At 51.8% G+C, this 21,937-nt stretch overlaps 1 protein-coding gene across 2 annotated transcripts in view; it reads left to right on the top strand.

Moving 5' to 3' along the window:
• The window catches only part of LOC124777960 (regulatory-associated protein of mTOR), a 325,695-nt gene that overhangs the window by 210,777 nt on the left and 92,981 nt on the right, over positions 1-21,937 (top strand). For both annotated transcript variants that reach the window (XM_047253519.1, XM_047253520.1), the window contains 2 exons: positions 13,626-13,811; positions 14,908-15,053. In XM_047253519.1, coding sequence (XP_047109475.1) covers positions 13,626-13,811; positions 14,908-15,053 — 332 coding nt within the window. The remainder of the gene's footprint in view (positions 1-13,625; positions 13,812-14,907; positions 15,054-21,937) is intronic.

The following is a 21,937-nucleotide window of genomic DNA, read 5'->3' as shown; positions in this document are numbered from 1 at the left end:
GCGAGAGTCGTATGCCCACGTTATGGTACGCGACGTCATTGTTCGTTCGGCCCCTGATAGGGAGGTCCGGCAATGGGCCCTGCAGTTAGAAGACCCTTCCCTCGAGGAAGTCCTGTCCATTGCTCAATCGTATGAAGTCTCTCACGCAGCAGGTCAACAGCTGGAAGCGTGGTGCGACGTCGCGGAAGTTCAGGGCGGCGCGGCCGCGTCCACTGTGTCCGGGGTAGACAACTTGCGAGCGGTACAATCCGGCCGTTACGGCCGCTCCCGCACGGCGCGTAAACAAAATTCCGGCCGCCGGCCCCTGTTGCCGTCCTGTGTGTCGTACTATATACATCATGATCGGTCAGAGTGCCCCCAGCGTTGGGCCGTTTGTCGCAAATGTAATAAAAAAGGTCACATTGCTAAAGTTTACCGCGCAGCCTCAAAAGACTCGAAGGAAGCAGGTGCAGAGGACATGGACGTTGACATTCAGGAAGTTTCATTGGGCCAGGCTCCCGACGCATCGGCACGCAAACTCTTTATCGAGGTGTCGGTTCGGTCGCGCCAGTTACAACTGCAAGTAGATACGGGTGCGGCAGTTTCGTTGTTGAATGCACAAACTTATTCCGACCTTGGATCGCCCCCGTTGGCGCCAGTTTACCCCCGCGTCTACGCGGTTATGGTAAACAGTTCATTCCCCTGTTGGGTCAATTCACTACCGACGTGACTTACAAATCAGTCACTCGACCTATTATTTTTATTGTTGTCAGTGATGCGAGCTCCGCTAACCTTTTTGGCTTGGATGCCTTTCAAGCTTTCGGTTTTTCTATTGCTGACACCATACAGTTGGTCTCCGAAGACGTTCCCTATCACTCATTGGAATCTTTGATCTCAGACCTTCCCGATATTTTTGAGGAGGGCCTGGGGCGTGTTTCAGATTTTGAAGCTCACTTCACGTTGAAGGTGTCGGCTCGCCCGCATTTTCTACGCACGAGGCAGATCCCCTTGGCTCTCCGCCCTCAAGTAAAGGAAGAGCTAGACCGGATGACAGCCCTAGGGGTCGTTCTTCCCATTTCTTCCAGTGAGTGGGCTTCGCCCCTCGTTATTGTAAGGAAGCCCTCAGGAAAATTACGTCTTTGTGGCGATTTCAAGGCCACCATTAATTCACAAGTGGTGGTGGACACCTATCCTTTGCCTCGTGCTGATGAATTGTTCTCCGCTGTGGCGGGAGGACAATATTTTTCGAAAATCGATCTGTCGGAGGCTTATCATCAGATACCACTTGATGAGGACTCCAAACGGCTGGCGGTCGTCAACACTCCATTTGGCCTTTACCAATACCAGTGGTTGGCCTTTGGAATATCCAGTGCCCCGGCGATATTCCAGCGTTATCTTGAGCATGTCATGTCGACAATCCCTCATTGTATTAATTACCTGGATGACATAATTGTCACAGGCCGCAGCACGAAGGAACACTTGCACAACCTTCGCACCCTCTTTCTCAAATTCAGGTCTGTGGGCTTGCGTTGCAACCTGCATAAGTCAACCTTCTTCCAACCGTCCATTGAGTATGTGGGCTACACCATATCTCGGCACGGCATCCAGCCACTAGGAAGTTTGGTCCAAGGTATCGTCAACCTTCCTCGGCCCGCTTCGCTGAAAGAGTTACAAGCTTTTTTAGGCAAGATAGCCTATTACCACCGGTTCATTCCCAGGGCTTCCACTATAGCCCACCCCCTGTACTGCCTTCTGCACAAGGGTGTTCCTTTTGATTGGTCGCCTGCATGCGAGCGAGCGTTCACCTCGTTGAAGGGCCTCCTCACGTCAGCCCCTTGTTTGGCTACTTTTGATCCCCATAAGCCGTTGGTCCTGGCTACAGACGCTTCGCAGTATGGGGTGGGAGCGGTCCTGGCCCATCGCAACGCAGATGGTTCCAAGCAACCACTGGTGTTAGCGTCTAAAACGCTTAGTCCCGCGCAGGCCCATTACGCCCAGGTGGAAAACGAGGCTTTGGCCATTGTCTACGCTGTTACCAAGTTTCACCCTTTCTTGTATGGCACGAAGTTTCAGTTAATCACTGACCATAAGCCGTTAATATTGTTATTTGGCCCCGCCTCTCAGATTCCGGATAGAGCGGCCTACAGACTACAGCGCTGGGCCTTGTTCCTCTCTAAGTACCAGTATGACATTCATTTTCGCCCTACAGGACAGCATGCCAACGCCAACGCTCTTTCCCGTCTTCCGGTGGGCCCGGATCCTATGTTCGATCGAGAGGAGATTATGTGTTTTCATTTGGTTGTGGCGTCCTGCCACGCGGTTGATGGCTTCCTGATCACTAGTTCTCGAGTCACCAGGGAAACGGCGGCTGACACGGTTCTCCGGCAAGTAGTTCACCTCATTCAGCAGGGGTGGTCTTCCCGCCCTCCGGGCCGGGCCTCGGACCCTCTTCGTAATTATTTTCTTCTACGAGATCGCCTCTCGGTCTTGGAAGGAGTTCTCCTTCTGGCTACCAATGATACAGCTCCTCGCGTGGTTGTTCCTGCAGGTTTACGAAGGGAGGTCCTCACGTTATTACATGCGGGGCACTGGGGTGTTTCCCGTACTAAAACCTTGGCTCGCAGACATGTGTACTGGCCCAGTATTGACAGAGAAATTGATCACTTGGTGGACGCCTGTTCCCAGTGTGTGAGCCAACAAGCATCTCCCAGGGCAGCGTTCTCTTCATGGCCGCCGGCAACCCAAGCATGGGAACGTGTTCACATCGATTTTGCGGGCCCGTTTCTCAATGGCTTTTGGCTCATTGTCATTGATGCTTATTCCCGATTCCCATATGTGGTTCGCTGCTCCTCAACCACTTCAGAAGTTGCAATCCAGGCACTAGCAAAAATCTTTTCTGTGGAAGGTCTGCCAATCACCCTGGTCTCGGACAATGGACCGCAGTTTATTTCGCAGACCTTCCAGGATTTTTGTAGGTGCTTCGGTATTCGGCACGTTTGCTCTCCCCCCTTCCATCCACAATTGAATGGGGAAGCCAAGCGCAGGGTGCGCACATTTAAGATGCAGATGAAAAAGTATGTGCACGAATTTCCTGCGGAGGACGCATTGACGTTTTTCTTGATGGCATACCAGACCACACCAATGGGAGAACGCAGCCCCGCAGAGCTCCTCCATGGGCGTCAACCTAGGACTCTGCTGCACCTCCTCCGGCCTGGTCCTCACCAGTCTTCACAAAACGGAGTGCCTGGCTTTCCACTGGGTATGTCAGTCTGGGCCCGTGGGTTTGGTCACAATCCACGTTGGATACCGGCGGTAGTCCTGCGCCGACATGGCCACCGGCTCTATACCTTGCAGGCGGGGGACCGGGTGGTATGTCGTCACCAAAATCAGCTGCGTCCACGTTCGGGCACCCACCCTCCGACCTCTCGGACACCGGCTTCCCCATTGCCGGCACCTGTGTTGGTTTCACAGGGGACGTTACCTCCTCTCCCCGCTGTGACTCTGCCGCACTGCGATGGTTCTCAGCCTTGGCAGCCTCCAGTAGCTCCAGCACCGGCATCACCATCGTTCGAGATGCCACAGTGAGAGCCGGCCCCCCTAGCAGGCCCAGTTTCTCAGGAGGCTGGTTCATCTGGGGTTGGCCCTTACCCTTCGTCCCCGCCACTGGGTCTTGCCCCTCCCGAGGTGGAACAGGATCCGGCGTTCGACAGCTTGTCGCCCGTTCTGTCCCGGGCTCCGGTTGTGGGACAACGGGGGCCTCTTCGTGTGGGTCACTTCCAGCCGTATTCGAAGGTTCCGGCTCGAGGGTTGGCAGATCCCCTCGACTCCGGCCATCCAATGGATGTGGAGGTCATCGCTCCGGCCCGACGCTCCACCTTCCGACGCAGCGGATCACAGTGGCTGCATCCCCCGAAGGAGGAGGAGTGCTGTAGCTACCAGAAAGATCGCGAGAGGCGCACATTGGCACGGCGCGTCACGGACGGTAGTTGCTGCAAGTAGAGTCCCGCCCACCAGAGGGCACGTGAGAATTCGGACGCGACCTCTGCCGGCATAACATAACACCTAGGAGGTCTACCTCTGTTCTAAAGTGAGACAATTTAAGCCTCTGAGCCTTTTCAGATGTTGGAAGAGCTGAGGCTGGAATGATGCCTTTGATTCCCCTCACCCTGTGAAAAGCACTCCAGCCAGTGACATCTGAGACAACTAAATTGATATTGTCAAATACGTATTGGCAGCATGTTACACTTGAAACAGGCTCTTCAGTGTGACACACAATTGACACTCCATTTGTTGAACTTTTTTACATAACAACTCATGTAACAACCACAAATAAGTACTCATTTAATAAATTGAAAATAACTCCAGTATGTAAACACAGGCTCTGTGAAGTTATTTTGCTTACTCACATATGGAAACTGGACAGGAAATGCTGGAGAGGTGTAGTCTGCTGTAAAATGAAAAGTGAGCAGCACTAGTGTAGTGGTATGGTAAGCTGCCTTTCTTGGAAGACAGCTACAACTGTCCTAGTGTGACTAAGCATCGGCTGCTCCTAAAGCAATGTAGAACAGTGTGCAGAGATTTATGTAAATTCTGTCCTTATGCATTTCTTGCATTAGGATTGTTAGTGACTCATATCGGTCTTCTATGCAGTGCTAAAGCACTTTGTGGAAAATGATCCCCCCCCAAGCATGTCTGCGCACTGTGTTACCTTGTAAGGTGTACTGTGGGGGTGTAACTTTGTGAAATGCACTCCAGTTGCTTCTCGTGATGTAGTGGGATAGAGAGAATGGTGAATCATCTACTCGCTCCTCAGTTTGCAGACCTGTGAAGGGGGAAAGAGCATGACCAGTATCCAGTGACCTACCTTCCCAGAATCCAGGAACCTTCTTTCCCTCACACTTCTGCCCTTCCACCTTTCCACTCTGTTATGCCCCAGAACACAATTTATCCCTTAATACAGCTATACTGCACTTAGAAGTGGTACACACATTTATTATTAGTTCGTAATCCACTTCATTTAACAGTAAACAGTAATTTTATATCATTAATAATCTGCGGTTCTTCCAACCCCTGCAATGTGGAGGGGGGGGGGAACAGACATCTTGAATGGCTGGAGATAGGACGTTCATATTCGTGGGACATGTACATTAGTACATTCTGCAGAAATGATTAGCTTTTCAGTCACCCCATTTGAGCATGTGTCCTGTTGCCTAGTAGATACAAGATCCACCATGGGCCCTGATAACATGTCCATGCGTGATGGCATCGACGCATATAATGTTCGAATGGTGTCCTGTGGTATAGCCATCCACGATGCATTCACCTGGTTCCAAAGTTCAGCTGTCATTGTTGGCATTGGGTCACAGTGCTGAAACTGTCATTTCACTGTCTCCTGCACATCTTCTATTGGTAACAAGTTTGGTGATCTGGTGGGGTCTAGGGCGAAAGGCTGACATTTGGTGACCCCAAGAATGCTCATGTTGATGCAGCAACATGTGGTTGTGCACTATTTTGCTGAAAAGTGACATCTGGGATGTTAAGCAGAAAGGGTATGGCTATGGGTCACAGGATGTCATTCACATAGGTCACACTGGTCACAGTGCCCTGAACACACACCAACTGTGATTTGTGGTTGTACCCAATAGCTTTCCACCCATCAGGCCCTAAGTTGGCACTGTATGTCTCTTGCAAATGCTGTCACTGTGATGCCACTCCTCCTTGGTGCAAAAAACCAAAATGTGGCCATCATTTTCAAACAAAGAGAACCTGGATTCATTCAAAAACACTATCTGATGCCATTTCTGTCCCCAGTGATGTTATTTCATATACTATTGCCATCTAGCACGTTTTTGCACATTCATCAAAGGTAGGCAGAGAAGTGGATGGCGAGCACGTAACCCAAGCTGTAATAAACGCCAACAGACTGTCACCACTGATAGTGTACAATGTGTTTCATTGTTCCACTGTGGCACCAGAGCCGAGGAGGACACAGATCTGTCCTGCTGTGTGCTGTGCCATTCAGATGACATGTTGATCTTGGTCAGAGTGGTGAGACTTGACCCATCTTGTCGTGTCTGACGGCCTTCCATGAACCATTTTGCACACATCCGTTCCACTGCCAAAACACCTCATCCCACAAGGGCAGCAATTTCCCAGATGGATGCATCACATTCTCTTGCCAATAATGCACTCCCTTTCAAACTCACTGGTTTGATGGTACTGTTTGCGCATACATCTGCGAGGCATTGTGCATGTCTGCTCAAGTCTCACTGATCCATTACCTTTGGTTTATAGTGACAATGGGAGCTGCATGCACATTTTACTGGTAGGTGGTGTTGCGCCCTGATAACATTGTTGACCTTGAACCACAGGCCGATGTGGTTCAAATGATAATCCTTTCTGCAGAACATATTAATGTACATGTCCTGTGAATGTGAACATACTGTTTTCTAGTTATTCATTATGTTGTTGTTCTCTCTCTCTCTCTCTCTCTCTCTCTCTCTCTCTCTATATATATATATATATATATATATATAACGAAAGCGCTGGCAGGTCGATAGAAACACAATCAGACACATACATACACACAAAATTCAAGCTTTCGCAACAAACTGTTGCCTCATCAGGAAAGAGGGAAGGAGAGGGAAAGACGAAAGCAAGTGGGTTTTAAGGGAGAGGGTAAGGAGTCATTCCAATCCCGGGAGCGGAAAGACTTACCTTAGGGGGAAAAAAGGACGGGTATACACTCGCGCGCGCGCACACACACACACACACACACACACACACACACACACACACACACACACACACACATCCATCCACACATATACAGACACAAGCAGACATATTTAAAGACAAAGAGTTTGGGCAGAGATGTCAGTCGAGGCGGAAGTGCAGAGGCAAAGATGATGTTGAATGACAGGTGAGGTGTGAGTGGCGGCAACTTGAAATTTGCGGAGATTGAGGCCTGGTGGGTAACAGGAAGAGAGGATATATTGAAGAGCAAGTTCCCATCTCCGGAGTTCGGATAGGTTGGTGTTGATGGGAAGTATCCAGATAACCCGGACGGTGTAACACTGTGCCAAGATGTGCTGGCCATGCACCAAGGCATGTTTAGCCACAGGGTGATCCTCATTACCAACAAACACTGTCTGCCTGTGTCCATTCATGCTGATGGACAGTTTGTTACTAGTCATTCCCACATAGAATGCATCACAGTGTAGGCAGGTCAGTTGGTAAATCACGTGGGTGCTTTCACATGTGGCTCTGCCTTTGATCGTGTACACCTTCCTGGTTACAGGACTGGAGTAGGTGGTGGTAGGAGGGTGCATGGGACAGGTTTTACACCGGGGGCGGTTATAAGGATAAGAGCCAGAGGGTAGGGAAGGTGGTTTGGGGATTTCATAGGGATGAACTAACAGGTTACGAAGGTTAGGTGTACGGCGGAAAGACACTCTTGGTGGAGTGGGGAGGATTTCATGAAGGATGGATCTCATTTCAGGGCAGGATTTGAGGAAGTCGTATCCCTGCTGGAGAGTCACATTCAGAGTCTGATCCAGTCCCGGAAAGTATCCTGTCACAAGTAGGGCACTTTTGTGGTTCTTCTGTGGGGGATTCTGGGTTTGAGGGGATGAGGAAGTGGCTCTGGTTATTTACTTCTGTACCAGGTTGGAAGGGTAGTTGCGTGATGCGAAAGCTGTTGTCAGGTTGTTGGTGTAATGGTTCAGGGATTCCGGACTGGAGCAGATTCGTTTGCCACGAAGACCTAGGCTGTAGGGTAGGGACCGTTTGATGTGGAATGGGTGGCAGCTGTCATAATGGAGGTACTGTTGCTTGTTGGTGGGTTTGATGTGGACGGACGTGTGAAGCTGCTTTCAGCACTACCGTCGCTATAAAATCCACCATTTCTAGTTCACAAACAGTTCCTTTCACCTTTTAAACAACCATTTCGGCTAGTTCTAATAACTTTCGCTTTATTTCCATTTCCGTTTTTCCCACATCACTGATAATTTTTAGCCGCTTCCCACAGGTTTTAACTTCATTATTTCTTCGTCAGACAATTGTTAGCCTCATTTTCATAATCTGCCACCACAAAACCACTCCTTTTAATATATTACACGCAGTTTTTTCGAAATTTTCCCTAATTTCTCCGTCCTCTAACGTGTTTTGGTGGCAACACAACCACCTAACCTTTGTGCACATCGTTGTCTACCAACCCAAGTCCAACATAGCCCATCTGTAACCAACACCTTTTCGCCTTTTTTCACAACAGATCTCCAGTTACTTTCCAGTCCACCTTTATCCCTCCTCATATATTTTTATTTTCATTTTCATTTCAGCCTCATGTTACCCTTTCCACCTTCTAATACCATGTCACCCTCACAACACCCCCACAACTACCCCATTAAGTTTTATTTACATTCCCTCCGCAAACATGCCTTCGCCCTAGCCAGATTACGCTCCCATATTCTATTTTCTCAGGCTTGTCTGACATTTGGCGTTACCCCCAAAGGCCTCAAACTTAAAGTTCCCATCTCTGGCTGCAACCCTTCTTTCCATCACTCCCTATACGTGTTCCAAACTGAATAATCCATTGCCCTCACCCACCTAATCCTTCACCTACACATCAACACAGCCAATGAACACACACGTCAACTCCTATCCTTAATAAAAGTCCTTAATCTTTCCTCTCCCACATCCACACCGGCTGTTCAGAGCATCCTCCTACAGGCCAACCGTAAATTAGAACAGCATGCCATCCTCCACCTCTAAAAACTATCCAATCTCCTGGTTTCCCACCTCCGGAAAGGCAACTCACTCACCCTTCACAACCTTTCCAGCAAACCTCAACCTCCTCTCATTGCACACAAACCCAGTCTCTCCCATCTACTCAATCTCCCACTTCCAGCTCCACTCCCTCCAAAACCTCAAAATTCCAATCAACGAAATCTGGAACCACAACACCCTAATTCAGTAGTTAACCTTTCCTCCAAACCTCTCTCCCAATCCGAAACCTCTGTCCTATCCAAAGGCCTCACTTTCAGCCCCACTCCCAGATTCAACCAAACAGCCCTTGTCAAAGATTTACTGCCCTACACTCATACTCTCTGCTGGAAATATCACTTTGCCACGAAGAAAATTGATCCTAATCCTACTCCTAATGATCCAACTCCCCCAGACACCATCCAAAATGAACCCTGCCTTTAATCCTACTCCCAACATCACCACTGCTGAAGCCCAAGCTATCTGTGATCTGAAGGCTGACCGATCCATCGTCATTCTTCCGGCGGACAAGGGTTCCACGACCGTGGTACTTGATCGTCGGGAGTATGTGGCTGAGGGACTGCGTCAGCTTTCAGACAACACCACATACAAAGTTTTCCAAGGTAATCCCATTCCTGATGTCCAGGCGGAGCTTCAAGGAATCCTCAGAACCTTAGGCCCCCTACAAAACCTTTCCCCTGACTCCATCAACCTCCTGACCCCACCGACACCCCGCACCCCTACCTTCTACCTTCTTCCTAAAATTCACAAACCCAATCATCCCGGCCACCCCATTGTAGCTGGTTAGCAAGCCCCCATAGAATGTATCTCTGCCTACGTAGATCAACACCTTCAACCCATTACAAGCAGTCTCCCATCCTTCATCAATGATACCAACCACTTTCTCGAACGCCTGGAATCCTTACCCAATCTATTACCCCCAGAAACCATCCTTGTAACCATTGATGCCACTTCCTTATACACGAATATTCCGCACGTCCAGGGCCTCGCTGCGATGGAGCACTTCCTTTCACGCTGATCATCTGCCACCCTACCTAAAACCTCTTTCCTCATTACCTTAGCCAGCTTCATCCTGACCCACAACTTCTTCACTTTTGAAGGCCAGACATACCAACAATTAAAGGGAACAGCCATGGGTACCAGGATGGCCCCCTCGTACGCCAACCTATTCATGGGTCGCTTAGAGGAAGCCTTCTTGGTTACCCAGGCGTGCCAACCCAAAGTTTGGTACAGATTTATTGATGACATCTTCATGATCTGAACTCACAGTGAAGAAGAACTCCAGAATTTGCTCTCCAACCTCAACTCCTTTGGTTCCATCAGATTGACCTGGTCCTACTCCAAATCCCATGCCACTTTCCTTGACGTTGATTTCCATCTGTCCAATGGCCAGCTTCACACGTCCGTCCACATCAAACCCACCAACAAGCAACAGTACCTCCATTATGACAGCTGCCACCCATTCCACATCAAACGGTCCGTTCCCTACAGCCTAGGTCTTCGTCGCAAACGAATCTGCTCCAGTCCGGAATCCCTGAACCATTACACCAACAACCTTGAAAACTGGTTTCGCATCCCGCAACTACCCTCCCGACCTGGTACAGAAGCAAATAACCAGAGCCACTTCCTCATCCCCTCAAACCCAGAACCTCCCACAGAAGAACCACAAAAGTGCCCCACTTGTGACAGGATACTTTCCGGGACTGGATCAGACTCTGAATGTGGCTCTCCAGCAGGGATACGACTTCCTCAAATCCTGCCCTGAAACGAGATCCATCCTTCATGAAATCCTCCCCACTCCACCAAGAGTGTCTTCCCGCCGTCCACCTAACCTTCGTAACCTCTTAGTTCATCCCTATGAAATCCCCAAACCATCTTCCTTACCCTCTGACTCCTACCCTTGTAACCGCCCCTGGTGTAAAACCTGTCCAATGCACCCTCCCACCACCACCTACTCCAGTCCTGTAACCCAGAAGGTGTACACGATCAAAGGCAGAGCCACGTGTGAAAGCACCCACGTGATTTACCAACTGACCTGCCTACACTGTGAAGCTCTCTATGTGGGAATGACCAGCAACAAACTGTCCATTCGCATGAAAGGACACAGGCAGACAGTGTTTGTTGGTAATGAGGATCACCCTGTGGCTAAATATGCCTTGGTGCACGGCCAGCACATCTTGGCACAGTGTTACACCGTCCGGGTTATCTGAATACTTCCCACTAACACCAACCTGTCAGAACTCCGGAGATGGGAACTTGCCCTTCAGTATATCCTCTCTTCTCGTTATCCGCCAGGCCTCAACCTCCGCTAATTTCAAGTTGCCGCCACTCATACCTCACCTGTCTTTCAACAACATCTTTGCCTCTGTATTTCCGCCTCGACTGACATCTCTGCCCAAACGCTTTGCCTTTACAAATGTCTGCTTATGTCTGTGTATGTGTAGATGGATATGTATGTGTGTGCGAGTGTATACCTGTCCCTTTTTCCTCCTAAGGTAAGTCTTTCTGCTCCCGGGATTGGAATGACTCCTTACCCTCTCCCTTAAAACCCACATCCTTTCGTCTTTCTCTCTCCTTCCCTCATTCCTGACGAAGCAACCATTGCTTGTGAAAGCTAGAATTTTGTGTGTAATTATGTGTTTGTTTGTGTTTCTATCGACCTGCCAGCGCTTTTGTATGGTAAGTCACATCATCTTTGTTTTTAAATATATATGTTGTTGTTGTGGTCTTCAGTCCTGAGACTGGTTTGATGCAGCTATCCATGCTACTCTATCTTGTGCAAGCTTCTTCATCTCCCAGTACCTACTGCAACCTACATCCTTCTGAATCTGCTTAGTGTATTCATCTCTTGGTCTCCCTCTACGATTTTTACCCTCTACGCTGCCCTCCAATACTAAATTGGTGATCCCTTGATGCCTCTGAACATGTCCTACCAACCGATCCCTTCTTCTGGTCAAGTTGTGTCACAAACTTCTCTTCTCCCCAATCCTATTCAATACCTCCTCGTTAGTTATGTGATCTACCCATCTAATCTTCAGCATTCTTCTGTAGCACCACATTTCATAAGCTTCTATTCTCTTCTTGTCCAAACTATTTATCGTCCATGTTTCACTTCCATACATGGCTACACTCCATACAAATACTTTCAGAAATGACTTCCTGACACTTAAATCTATACTCGATGTAAACAAATTTCTCTTCTTCAGAAAGGCTTTCCTTGCCATTGCCAGTCTACATTTTATATCCTCTCTACTTCGACCATCATCAGTTATTTTACTCCCCAAATAGCAAAACTCCTTTACTACTTTAAGTGTGTCATTTCCTAATCTAATTCTCTTAGCATCACCCGATTTAATTCGACTACATTCCATTATCCTCGTTTTGCTTTTGTTGATGTTCATCTTATATCCTCCTTTCAAGACACTGTCCGTTCCGTTCAACTGCTCTTCCAAGTCCTTTGCTGTCTCTGATAGAATTACAATGTCATCGGCGAACCTCAAAGTTTTTATTTCTTCTCCATGAATTTTAATACCTACTCTGAATTTTTCTTTTGTTTCCTTTACTGCTTGCTCAATATACAGATTGAACAATTTCGGGGAGAGGCTACAACCCTGTCTTACTCCCATCCCAACCCCTGCGTCCCTTTCATGTCCCTCGACTCTTATAACTGCCATCTGGTTTCTGTACAAATTGTAAATAGCCTTTCGCTCCCTGTATTTAACCCCTGCCACCTTTTGAATGTGAAAGAGAGTATTCCAGTCAACATTGTCAAAAGCTTTCTCTAAGTCTACAAATGCTAGAAACTATTATATATAAATGGGAAAAATATATATGTATATATGAGTGTATTAGTCCTAGAGAAAAGTACCGAGCGGGGTGGCGCAGTGGTTAGACACTGGACTCGCATTCGGGAGGACAACGGTTCAATCCCGCGTCCGGCCATCCTGATTTAGGTTTTCCGTGATTTCCCTAAATCACTCCAGGCAAATGCCGGGATGGTTCCTCTGAAAGGGCACGGCCGACTTCCTTCCCTAATCCGATGAGACCGATGACCACGCTGTCTGGTCTCCTTCCCTAAACCAACCAACCAACCAACCAACCAACCAACCTAGAGAAAAAATGTATAGGGACTTTTTTATAGAAAATTTAGTGTAGTTCAATTATGTGCTGGGAAATATGTATACTAGAAGTTGTGGTTTTCAAGTCATTCAAAAATAATATTAAAAAGTGACCATTAACCCCATCAAGTGGAATTATCAGTTTGTTGTTGGTGACACTCCCTTCTAACACTATACAAAAGTTGTCTTAATCGATCTTTTTTGGTCTTCATTGACTGGGCTAAAAGGGATAAAGGAAACTACTCACTGAATTCACATATCGAACACTTTTTCATAGTAATCAAAAAACTGAAACTAATTTGATGCCACTATAGGCAAGTTTTTATTTACAGTTATCATACATCAGCATTTTCAGTCAATACTAAATATTAACATGTCATTGTTTCCATTTACAGACATAAAATGGAGATATTAGAGGCATCACCTAAATTAAAAACTGCTTATTTGAATGTAGTTGTTATAACTTTAAGCAATCAGTATATTTTTTAAAGTTGATATCATTTTGAAAATGCAATAAATGTTAAGAAATTGATAGCTGTTCTTAAAAAATATAGCAATGTAGTAGAGAACTGCTATTTTTCAGTGCTAAGAAATTTATAGTAAAACATAAACAAAAGCTTTCAGCTCATTTAATGACTAACTTGCTCCTGTTGTAACACTGTCAGCTCAACTGTTTGGTTAACAGGACTGCATGTTTCCCATCCTGAAACCCATCATGAACAATTTATTTTTTTCCTTTGACAGATCTGAGCATGTCTCCTATTATGGGTATGAGACGTATAGCTTCACGAGACAGGCTCAAGACTGTCACTCCAGTGACAGTACTTAGCACCGATGGTGCTGTCTCACCAGCTGCTGTTGCCTCCTCTGACTTCATACATACAGAAAGAATCAAACGGGTTTCATCCTCATCCTCTATATGTAGTCTTGGTATGGTGTAATTACATATGCTTGCTTGACTTAGTGTTAGATGTATGTTACTATAGTTTGAAACATTTTAAGTGTAATTGCCATTTAACTGTTGGTAGTGAAGTTCGTGCTATAATATTTTAGCTAAGTTAAGACTTCATCATGCAATATTCCTAAACTATGGAGTAAGCTACATTTAAGTAGGTATGTTTTAACATAATCATTTCTCTGCTAGGCAGTAAAAGGTAAGTTGGTATGTAATTTCTGCTGATCATATTTTAGTGAAATAAATGATTAGCATTTCTTAAATGTAGGTTTTTTGGACAATCTGTATAGCCTATGAATTTATTTCTTCTTAGTAAAGTGTGTATCGTATGCAATGTTATATCTTTTCTGTCCACACTACTCTGTTGATCTTTGTATCCACACAAAACTGCACTCATGTCCTCACTGATAACTACATATTTTCATATCATATGTTATTGAGGATGACAAAATTTTTCATAGCGTTGAAACTGACAGTCATGAAGAAATCTGCCAAAGACTGAAAAAAATCATGTGATGAAGTGTTCAGATTTATTATCTGTTGCTATCCTTCAGTCATGGTCCAGTCTTCTCTTTTCTGATTTTGTTACTTTATTCTTCATTAGCAAAGCAGGTTGGAAACAAAAATCTCAATTTATTTTATATTTAGTTTTGTGTTTCTGTGCTTCTTGTTATGCTGTATGTCTAATTTGTTATGTTAAATAATGCAAGTTTGAGAAAACCTTGTAGAGTGCGGTTAATATTTCACACATTGTGTTATCATGTTAGAATTTTTAGGCACAAATTTTGGTTTTTTAGATCCTGGTTTTAAGGACAGACCAAGAGAGAAATACTCTGTGAGCAGAAATTAAGTCTTGACATATAAATTTGTTTCACAACATATCATGCCTTCTGAAATAGTTTCTTGTGACCACATACAATTGATTTATTACATTTTTGTTGAGAAAATCATGTAATATTATCACGCTTCTTAAATGTTACCGTAATGTTAGTGCATAATTGAAGTAGTTAAATTTTATGTTTTACTAGAGTGTTTACTCATGGTTTGGTAGTAATCGAACCTCCATTGCAGGCCATGGCAACCTGAGCAACTTGCCAACTCTCTCCTTTGGCAGTATCTATATGAAACTATGGCATGGTCTTACTGCACTGGACCATGATCCTCATCCTGGTGTTAGCCACCTGTCACACATGGTTACATCACACATAAGAGATCAGGTATAACTATAAGTATAAAAAGAAATCATAAATTGGTTATAGTTAACAAAAATTAATCTTAAATTTGTGTGTAGATTGATATCTGTTGTAATAATTTCAGAAAAACATGTAAGCTAATTAATTAATTACCTAATTTAAAATTTTATGCTCTGGGGAGAGTGAGATCTGCTTGATATGCAAATGAAAATTTGTTAATAATTAAAATAATGAAAATTGTGTTGGTATGTTTATGAAAATTGCATTGGTATGCTTCCATACCCACAAAGAACTGTGGAGAAGATGGGCATTTAATCAGTGAAGTTGGCTGACAATCTTATGATTAAGAATTGCAAACAGATGCCCCCTGCTTGGTTTACCACAGACATTCTAGTGATGAAAATTTGTGTAAACTTCAGGATTTGTACCAGTATCTCAGTAGCTTAGTAGTCATAAGTCTAAAATGACCACAACTTGGACTCGATTGCAGTCTCCAGTGCTGACAGTGATTTTTTTCCATAGAGGGCCAGTCAGCCATCCTTGTGAGCATAACTTGCATCTGCTTGCAGGAGAGATACAGGTCCAGTTTTCAAAGTTAATATCAGTAACCAGGTACTCACTTTACTAATAGCATGGCATTCAGTATTTGGTATCCAATGGTATTTGCAGAAAGGATACAGTAGTGGTGAGCTACGACTATACCATGGTCGTCTGGGTCTGCTCCCAACTGCGTCTCCCATTCCTTACCCCTGTCTGCCCATTGCCTCCACACCTCCCCCTCTCCCTCGCTCTCCCCCTCTCCCTCGCTCTCCCCCTCTCCCTCGCTCTCCCCCTCTCCCTCGCTCTCCCCCTCTCCCTCGCTCTCCCCCTCTCCCTCGCTCTCCCCCTCTCCCTCGCTCTCCCCCTCTCCCTCGCTCTCCCCCTCTCCCTCGCTCTCCCCCTCTCCCTCGCTCTCCCCCTCTACCTCCCTCGCTCTCCCCCTCTACCTCCCTCGCTCTCCCCCTCTACCTCCCTCGCTCTCCCCCTCTACCTCCCTCGCTCTCCCCCTCTACCTCCCTCGCTCTCCCCCTCTACCTCCCTCGCTCTCCCCCTCTACCTCCCTCGCTCTCCCCCTCTACCTCCCTCGCTCTCCCCCTCTACCTCTCTCGCTCTCCCCCTCTCCCTCGCTCGCTCTCCCCCTCTCCCTCTCTCGCTCTCCCCCTCTCCCTCGCTCGCTCTCCCCCTCTCCCTCGCTCGCTCTCCCCCTCTCCCTCGCTCGCTCTCCCCCTCTCCCTCCCTCGCTCTCCCCCTCTCCCTCCCTCGCTCTCCCCCTCTCCCTCCCTCGCTCTCCCCCTCTCCCTCCCTCGCTCTCCCCCTCTCCCTCCCTCGCTCTCCCCCTCTCCCTCCCTCGCTCTCCCCCTCTCCCTCTCCCTCCCCCTCGCTCTCCCCCTCCCCCTCGCTCTCCCCCTCCCCCTCGCTCTCCCCCTCCCCCTCGCTCCCCCCCTCCCCCTCGCTCTCCCGCTCCCCCTCGCTCTCCCGCTCCCCCTCGCTCTCCCCCTCCACCTCGCTCTCCCCCTCCCCCTCGCTCTCCCCCTCCCCCTCGCTCTCCCCCTCCCCCTCGCTCTCCCCCTCCCCCTCCCCCTCCCCCTCGCTCTCCCCCTCCCCCTCGCTCTCCCCCTCCCCCTCGCTCTCCCCCTCCCCCTCGCTCTCCCCCTCTCCCACGGTCTCCCCCTCCCCCTCCCTCTCCCCCTCTCCCTCACTCTCGCTCTCCCCCTCCCCCTCCCTCTCCCCCTCTCCCTCACTCTCGCTCTCCCCCACTCCATCGCTCGCCCCCCCTCTCCCTCGCTCGCCCCCCCTCTCCCTCGCTCGCCCCCCCTCTCCCTCGCTCGCCCCCCTCTCCCTCGCTCGCTCCCCTCTCCCTCGCTCGCTCCCCTCTCCCTCGCTCGCCCCCCTCTCCCTCGCTCGCCCCCCCTCTCCCTCGCTCGCCCCCCTCTCCCTCGGTCGCCCCCCCTCTCCCTCGGTCGCCCCCCCCTCCCTCTGTCGCCCCCCCTCTCCCTCGGTCGGCCCCCCCCCTCTCCCTCGGTCGGCCCCCCCTCTCCCTCGGTCGGCCCCCCTCTCCCTCGGTCGGCCCCCCCCTCTCCCTCGGTCGGCCCCCCCCTCTCCCTCGGTCGGCCCCCCCCTCTCCCTCGGTCGCCCCCCCCTCTGCCTCGGTCGCCCCCCCCCTCTGCCTCGGTCGCCCCACCCCTCTGCCTCGGTCGGCCCCCCCCCTCTGCCTCGGTCGCCCCCCCCTCTGCCTCGGTCGCCCCCCCCCTCTGCCTCGGTCGCCCCCCCCCTCTGCCTCGGTCGCCCCCCCCTCTGCCTCGGTCGCCCCCCCCCCTCTGCCTCGGTCGCCCCCCCCTCTGCCTCGGTCGCCCCCCCTCTGCCTCGGTCGCCCCCCCCCTCTGCCTCGGTCGCCCCCCCCCCTCTGCCTCGGTCGCCCCCCCTCTGCCTCGGTCGCCCCCCCCTCCGCCTCGGTCGCCCCCCCTCCGCCTCGGTCGCCCCCCCCCCTCTGCCTCGGTCGCCCCCCCCTCTGCCTCGGTCGCCCCCCCCCTCTGCCTCGGTCGCCCCCCCCCTCTGCCTCGGTCGCCCCCCCCCTCTGCCTCGGTCGCCCCCCCCCTCTGCCTCGGTCGCCCCCCCCCCCTCTGCCTCGGTCGCCCCCCCCCTCTGCCTCGGTCGCCCCCCCCCTCTCCCTCGGTCGCCCCCCCCCTCTCCCTCGGTCGCCCCCCCCTCTCCCTCGGTCGCCCCCCCCTCGCCCTCGGTCGCCCCCCCCCCTCTCCCTCGGTCGCCCCCCCCTCTCCCTCGGTCGCCCCGCCCCTCTCCCTCGGTCGCCCCGCCCCTCTGCCTCGGTCGCCCCCCCTCTGCCTCGGTCGCCCCCCCCTCTGCCTCGGTCGCCCCCCCCCTCTGCCTCGGTCGCCCCCCCTCTGACTCGGTCGCCCCCCCCTCTGCCTCGGTCGCCCCCCCTCTGCCTCGGTCGCCCCCCCTCTGCCTCGGTCGCCCCCCCTCTGCCTCGGTCGCCCCCCCTCTGCCTCGGTCGCCCCCCCTCTGCCTCGGTCGCCCCCCCTCTGCCTCGGTCGCCCCCCCTCTGCCTCGGTCGCCCCCCCTCTGCCTCGGTCGCCCCCCCCTCTGCCTCGGTCGCCCCCCCCCTCTGCCTCGGTCGCCCCCCCCCCTCTGCCTCGGTCGCCCCCCCCCCTCTGCCTCGGTCGCCCCCCCCCTCTGCCTCGGTCGCCCCCCCCTCTGCCTCGGTCGCCCCCCCCTCGCCCTCGGTCGCCCCCCCCCCTCTCCCTCGGTCGCCCCCTCTCTCCCTCGGTCGCCCCGCCCCTCTCCCTCGGTCGCCCCGCCCCTCTCCCTCGGTCGCCCCGCCCCTCTGCCTCGGTCGCCCCCCCCCTCTGCCTCGGTCGCCCCCCCCTCTGCCTCGGTCGCCCCCCCCTCTGCCTCGGTCGCCCCCCCCTCTGCCTCGGTCGCCCCCCCTCTGACTCGGTCGCCCCCCCTCTGCCTCGGTCGCCCCCCCTCTGCCTCGGTCGCCCCCCCTCTGCCTCGGTCGCCCCCCCTCTGCCTCGGTCGCCCCCCCTCTGCCTCGGTCGCCCCCCCTCTGCCTCGGTCGCCCCCCCTCTGCCTCGGTCGCCCCCCCTCTGCCTCGGTCGCCCCCCCTCTGCCTCGGTCGCCCCCCCTCTGCCTCGGTCGCCCCCCCTCTGCCTCGGTCGCCCCCCCTCTGCCTCGGTCGCCCCCCCTCTGCCTCGGTCGCCCCCCCTCTGCCTCGGTCGCCCCCCCTCTGCCTCGGTCGCCCCCCCTCTGCCTCGGTCGCCCCCCCTCTGCCTCGGTCGCCCCCCCTCTGCCTCGGTCGCCCCCCCTCTGCCTCGGTCGCCCCCCCTCTGCCTCGGTCGCCCCCCCTCTGCCTCGGTCGCCCCCCCTCTGCCTCGGTCGCGCCCCCACTCTCCCCCTCGGTCGCCCCCTCGGTCGCCCCCTCGGTCGCCCCCTCGGTCGCCCCCTCGCTCTCCCCCTCTCTCTCCCCCTCTCTCTCCCCCTCTCTCTCCCCCTCGCTCTCCCCCTCGGTCGCCCCCTCTCTCTCCCCCTCGCTCTCCCCCTCGGTCGCCCCCTCTCTCTCCCCCTCGGTCGCCCCCTCTCTCTCCCCCTCGGTCGGCCCCTCTCTCTCCCCCTCGGTCGGCCCCTCGCTCTCCCCCTCGCTCTCCCCCTCGGTCGCCGCCTCGCTCTCCCCCTCGGTCGCCGCCTCGCTCTCCCCTTCCCCCTCGCTCGCCGCCTCGCTCTCCCCTTCCCCCTCGCTCTCCCCCTCTCCCTCGCTCTCCCCCTCTCCCTCGCTCTCCCCCTCTCCCTCGCCAGCATGACAGTGACTCAAAAAACATGCATGTCTGTAGAGCTTGAGCATTATAAAGCCTCCGTTAAAGTCCTCTCAGGGCATGGTGTTTGTGTGTCAAATTAGGATCAGTGTAGACCAGGGGCTTGAGGAGTTTTTCACATACTATTTCACAAACATTGTTGGCATGTCCATCTTTTGCAAGTGCATCATTAGTGTTGTGACTTGGCGAGACAGCCAAGCCACTACGAGGTAGCCGAAAGGCACGCGTTTAAGCTCACGCAGGATGGCGTGAGGTCTGGAAAATGACAAGGTCTTTATAGTAGCAAAAATAGTACGTAGCTTCTGGAATACTTAACTTTAATCCATAATTGGTGAACATTGGTCTGACGGTACATGCATCACAAGATAAATAGCAGTTGATAATGGTGCCTTGCTAGGTCATAGCAAATGACGTAACTGAAGGCTATGCTAACTATCGTCTCGGCAAATGAGAGCGTAATTTGTCAGTGAACCATTGCTAGCAAAGTCGGCTGTACAACTGGGGCGAGTGCTAGGAAGTTTCTCTAGACCTGCCGTGTGGCGGCGCTCGGTCTGCAATCACTGACAATGGCGACACGCGGATCCGACATATACTAACGGACTGCGGCCGATTTAAAGGCTACCACCTAGCAAGTGTGGTGTCTGGCAGTGACACCACATTCCTCCCCCGCAAATCGGCGTGCGGTTGTGTTATAAGGCTTCCGCCCGCCGTGGGGAGGACCCCATGTTGACGTATGCGACGAGGTGGGGAGCCTAACAACAGGCGAGGCTGTGCCACCCGCACCCTGTCATTCGGTCTGAGGGGAGCTAGGAAACGCCTGAAAACCTAGTCCAGGGTGCACGCCAACATGCGGTGTATGCGCCCGTAAAGAGACACGAGGGGCCGAAGGGTCGACCTCCATCGGGTCGGGGCACCCGACTGGCGAAGACGCCATGTGGTCCGGAACGGGCAAGAAGTCCATGCCGGAGAACAACGGGTCACGGGAAGCGATTGGCGTCGCGTGACCCAGGGAGGCGGCCGGCGGTTGCAGCGATGCGTCCACTGCGGGCGTCGCCGGCGGGAGAACAGGCAGCAGCGGCGGCGCGTCGCCATGGGGCAAAATGGAAGGCAGCGTCGGTAACACCTGGGGATGAGGCGAGCCAGTAGATGGGTCCCCAGGGCACTGACCGGACGGCACCGTCGCTGAAATCAGACGGGGAGCGGCAGAACCCGTGCGACGACAGAGGCGCAGCTGATTGAGATGCCAACGCACCTCACCAGAGGCCCCCAAAACCAGATACATAGCGCGCCCGAGGCAGCGAAGAATGCGCCCTGCGAGCCAACGCCGTGAACCTCGATAGTTGTGATAGTATACAACGTCACCTGGGGCAAAAGCAGGTGTCTGCCGCTGCACAGGAACCTGATGCGGCGGATGTAGCAAAGACATCAAGGTGCGATGAGGGCGACCGTCCAACAACTCAGCCGGCGAGCGACCATCTCGTGGCTGAGAGCCATACGTGGACAAAAAGAGCAATAACGCGTCCTCCCAAGAATGAGACTCTTTCAACTTCAACATCTGTGACTTAGAATGAGACTCTTTCAACTTCAACATCTGTGACTTGAAAGTCCTGACCAAACGTTCAGTGGCACTGTTTGACTGTGGCGAAAACGGTGCGGATGTCAGATGTTGAATACCATTGGCCTTGCAGAATGACTGAAATTCTGCGGACATGAATTGTGGGCCATTGTCGGAAACAATAGTCTGTGGAAGACCTTCAATGCAGAAGATAGCGGATAACGCTTGGATGGTGGCAGATGACGTCGTGGAAGACATCCAGTCAACAAAAGGAAAATTACTGAATGAATCTACCACAACCAACCATTGAGCATTCCAGAAGGAACCAGCAAAATCGATGTGTAAGCGTTGCCAAGGGGTAGTGGCTTTCGGCCATGCAAAGAAATTCCGTGGCGGTGCGGATTGTTGTTCGGCACACGCCATGCAAGAAGAGCACAGTCTGGTTCACTGATAGGACCTGATTGACTATAGACAAGTTAAACAACTGAAATAAATCAAAACCAAACAAGTTCACTGCAGCAGAAGAACGAAGGACGTACAATGACACAAGTTTTGTTTGTCTCTTGTATGTTGCAAGCAGGCTGCACTGTTCCGTGCAGCGCGCCCGGGGGGCCGGTTACCCTGACACACGGCTGGCGAAGTTTCAAACGATTCCTGAGCAAAGTCAAGTGTGTCCTGCCGATCCAATATGTCTATCACTTGTTGAAGGGAGGGATTGACTAGTTTCAAAATCTGTTCCCTTATACGAACATCAGAAACGTTCTGTGCAATTGCATCACGTACCATAGTATCTGAATAAGGGAGTCCACATTCACACTCAAAAGCATAATCCCTAGTAAGACCTTGCAAGGTTGCAACCCACTCCCGATTAGTCTGACCGGCCGTACGTTTTGTACGAAAGAATGTATACCGTTTGGCAACTACATTGACTGATTCTTTGAAATAAGCATCTAATGCAGACAAATTTCTTCGTAGGACAGAGT

This window comes from Schistocerca piceifrons, chromosome 2 (assembly GCF_021461385.2).
Source record: "Schistocerca piceifrons isolate TAMUIC-IGC-003096 chromosome 2, iqSchPice1.1, whole genome shotgun sequence".
Taxonomy (NCBI): Eukaryota; Metazoa; Arthropoda; class Insecta; order Orthoptera; family Acrididae; genus Schistocerca; species Schistocerca piceifrons.
The sequence above is the reverse complement of the archived record's forward strand: the minus strand, read 5'-3'. Positions and strand labels throughout refer to the sequence as shown.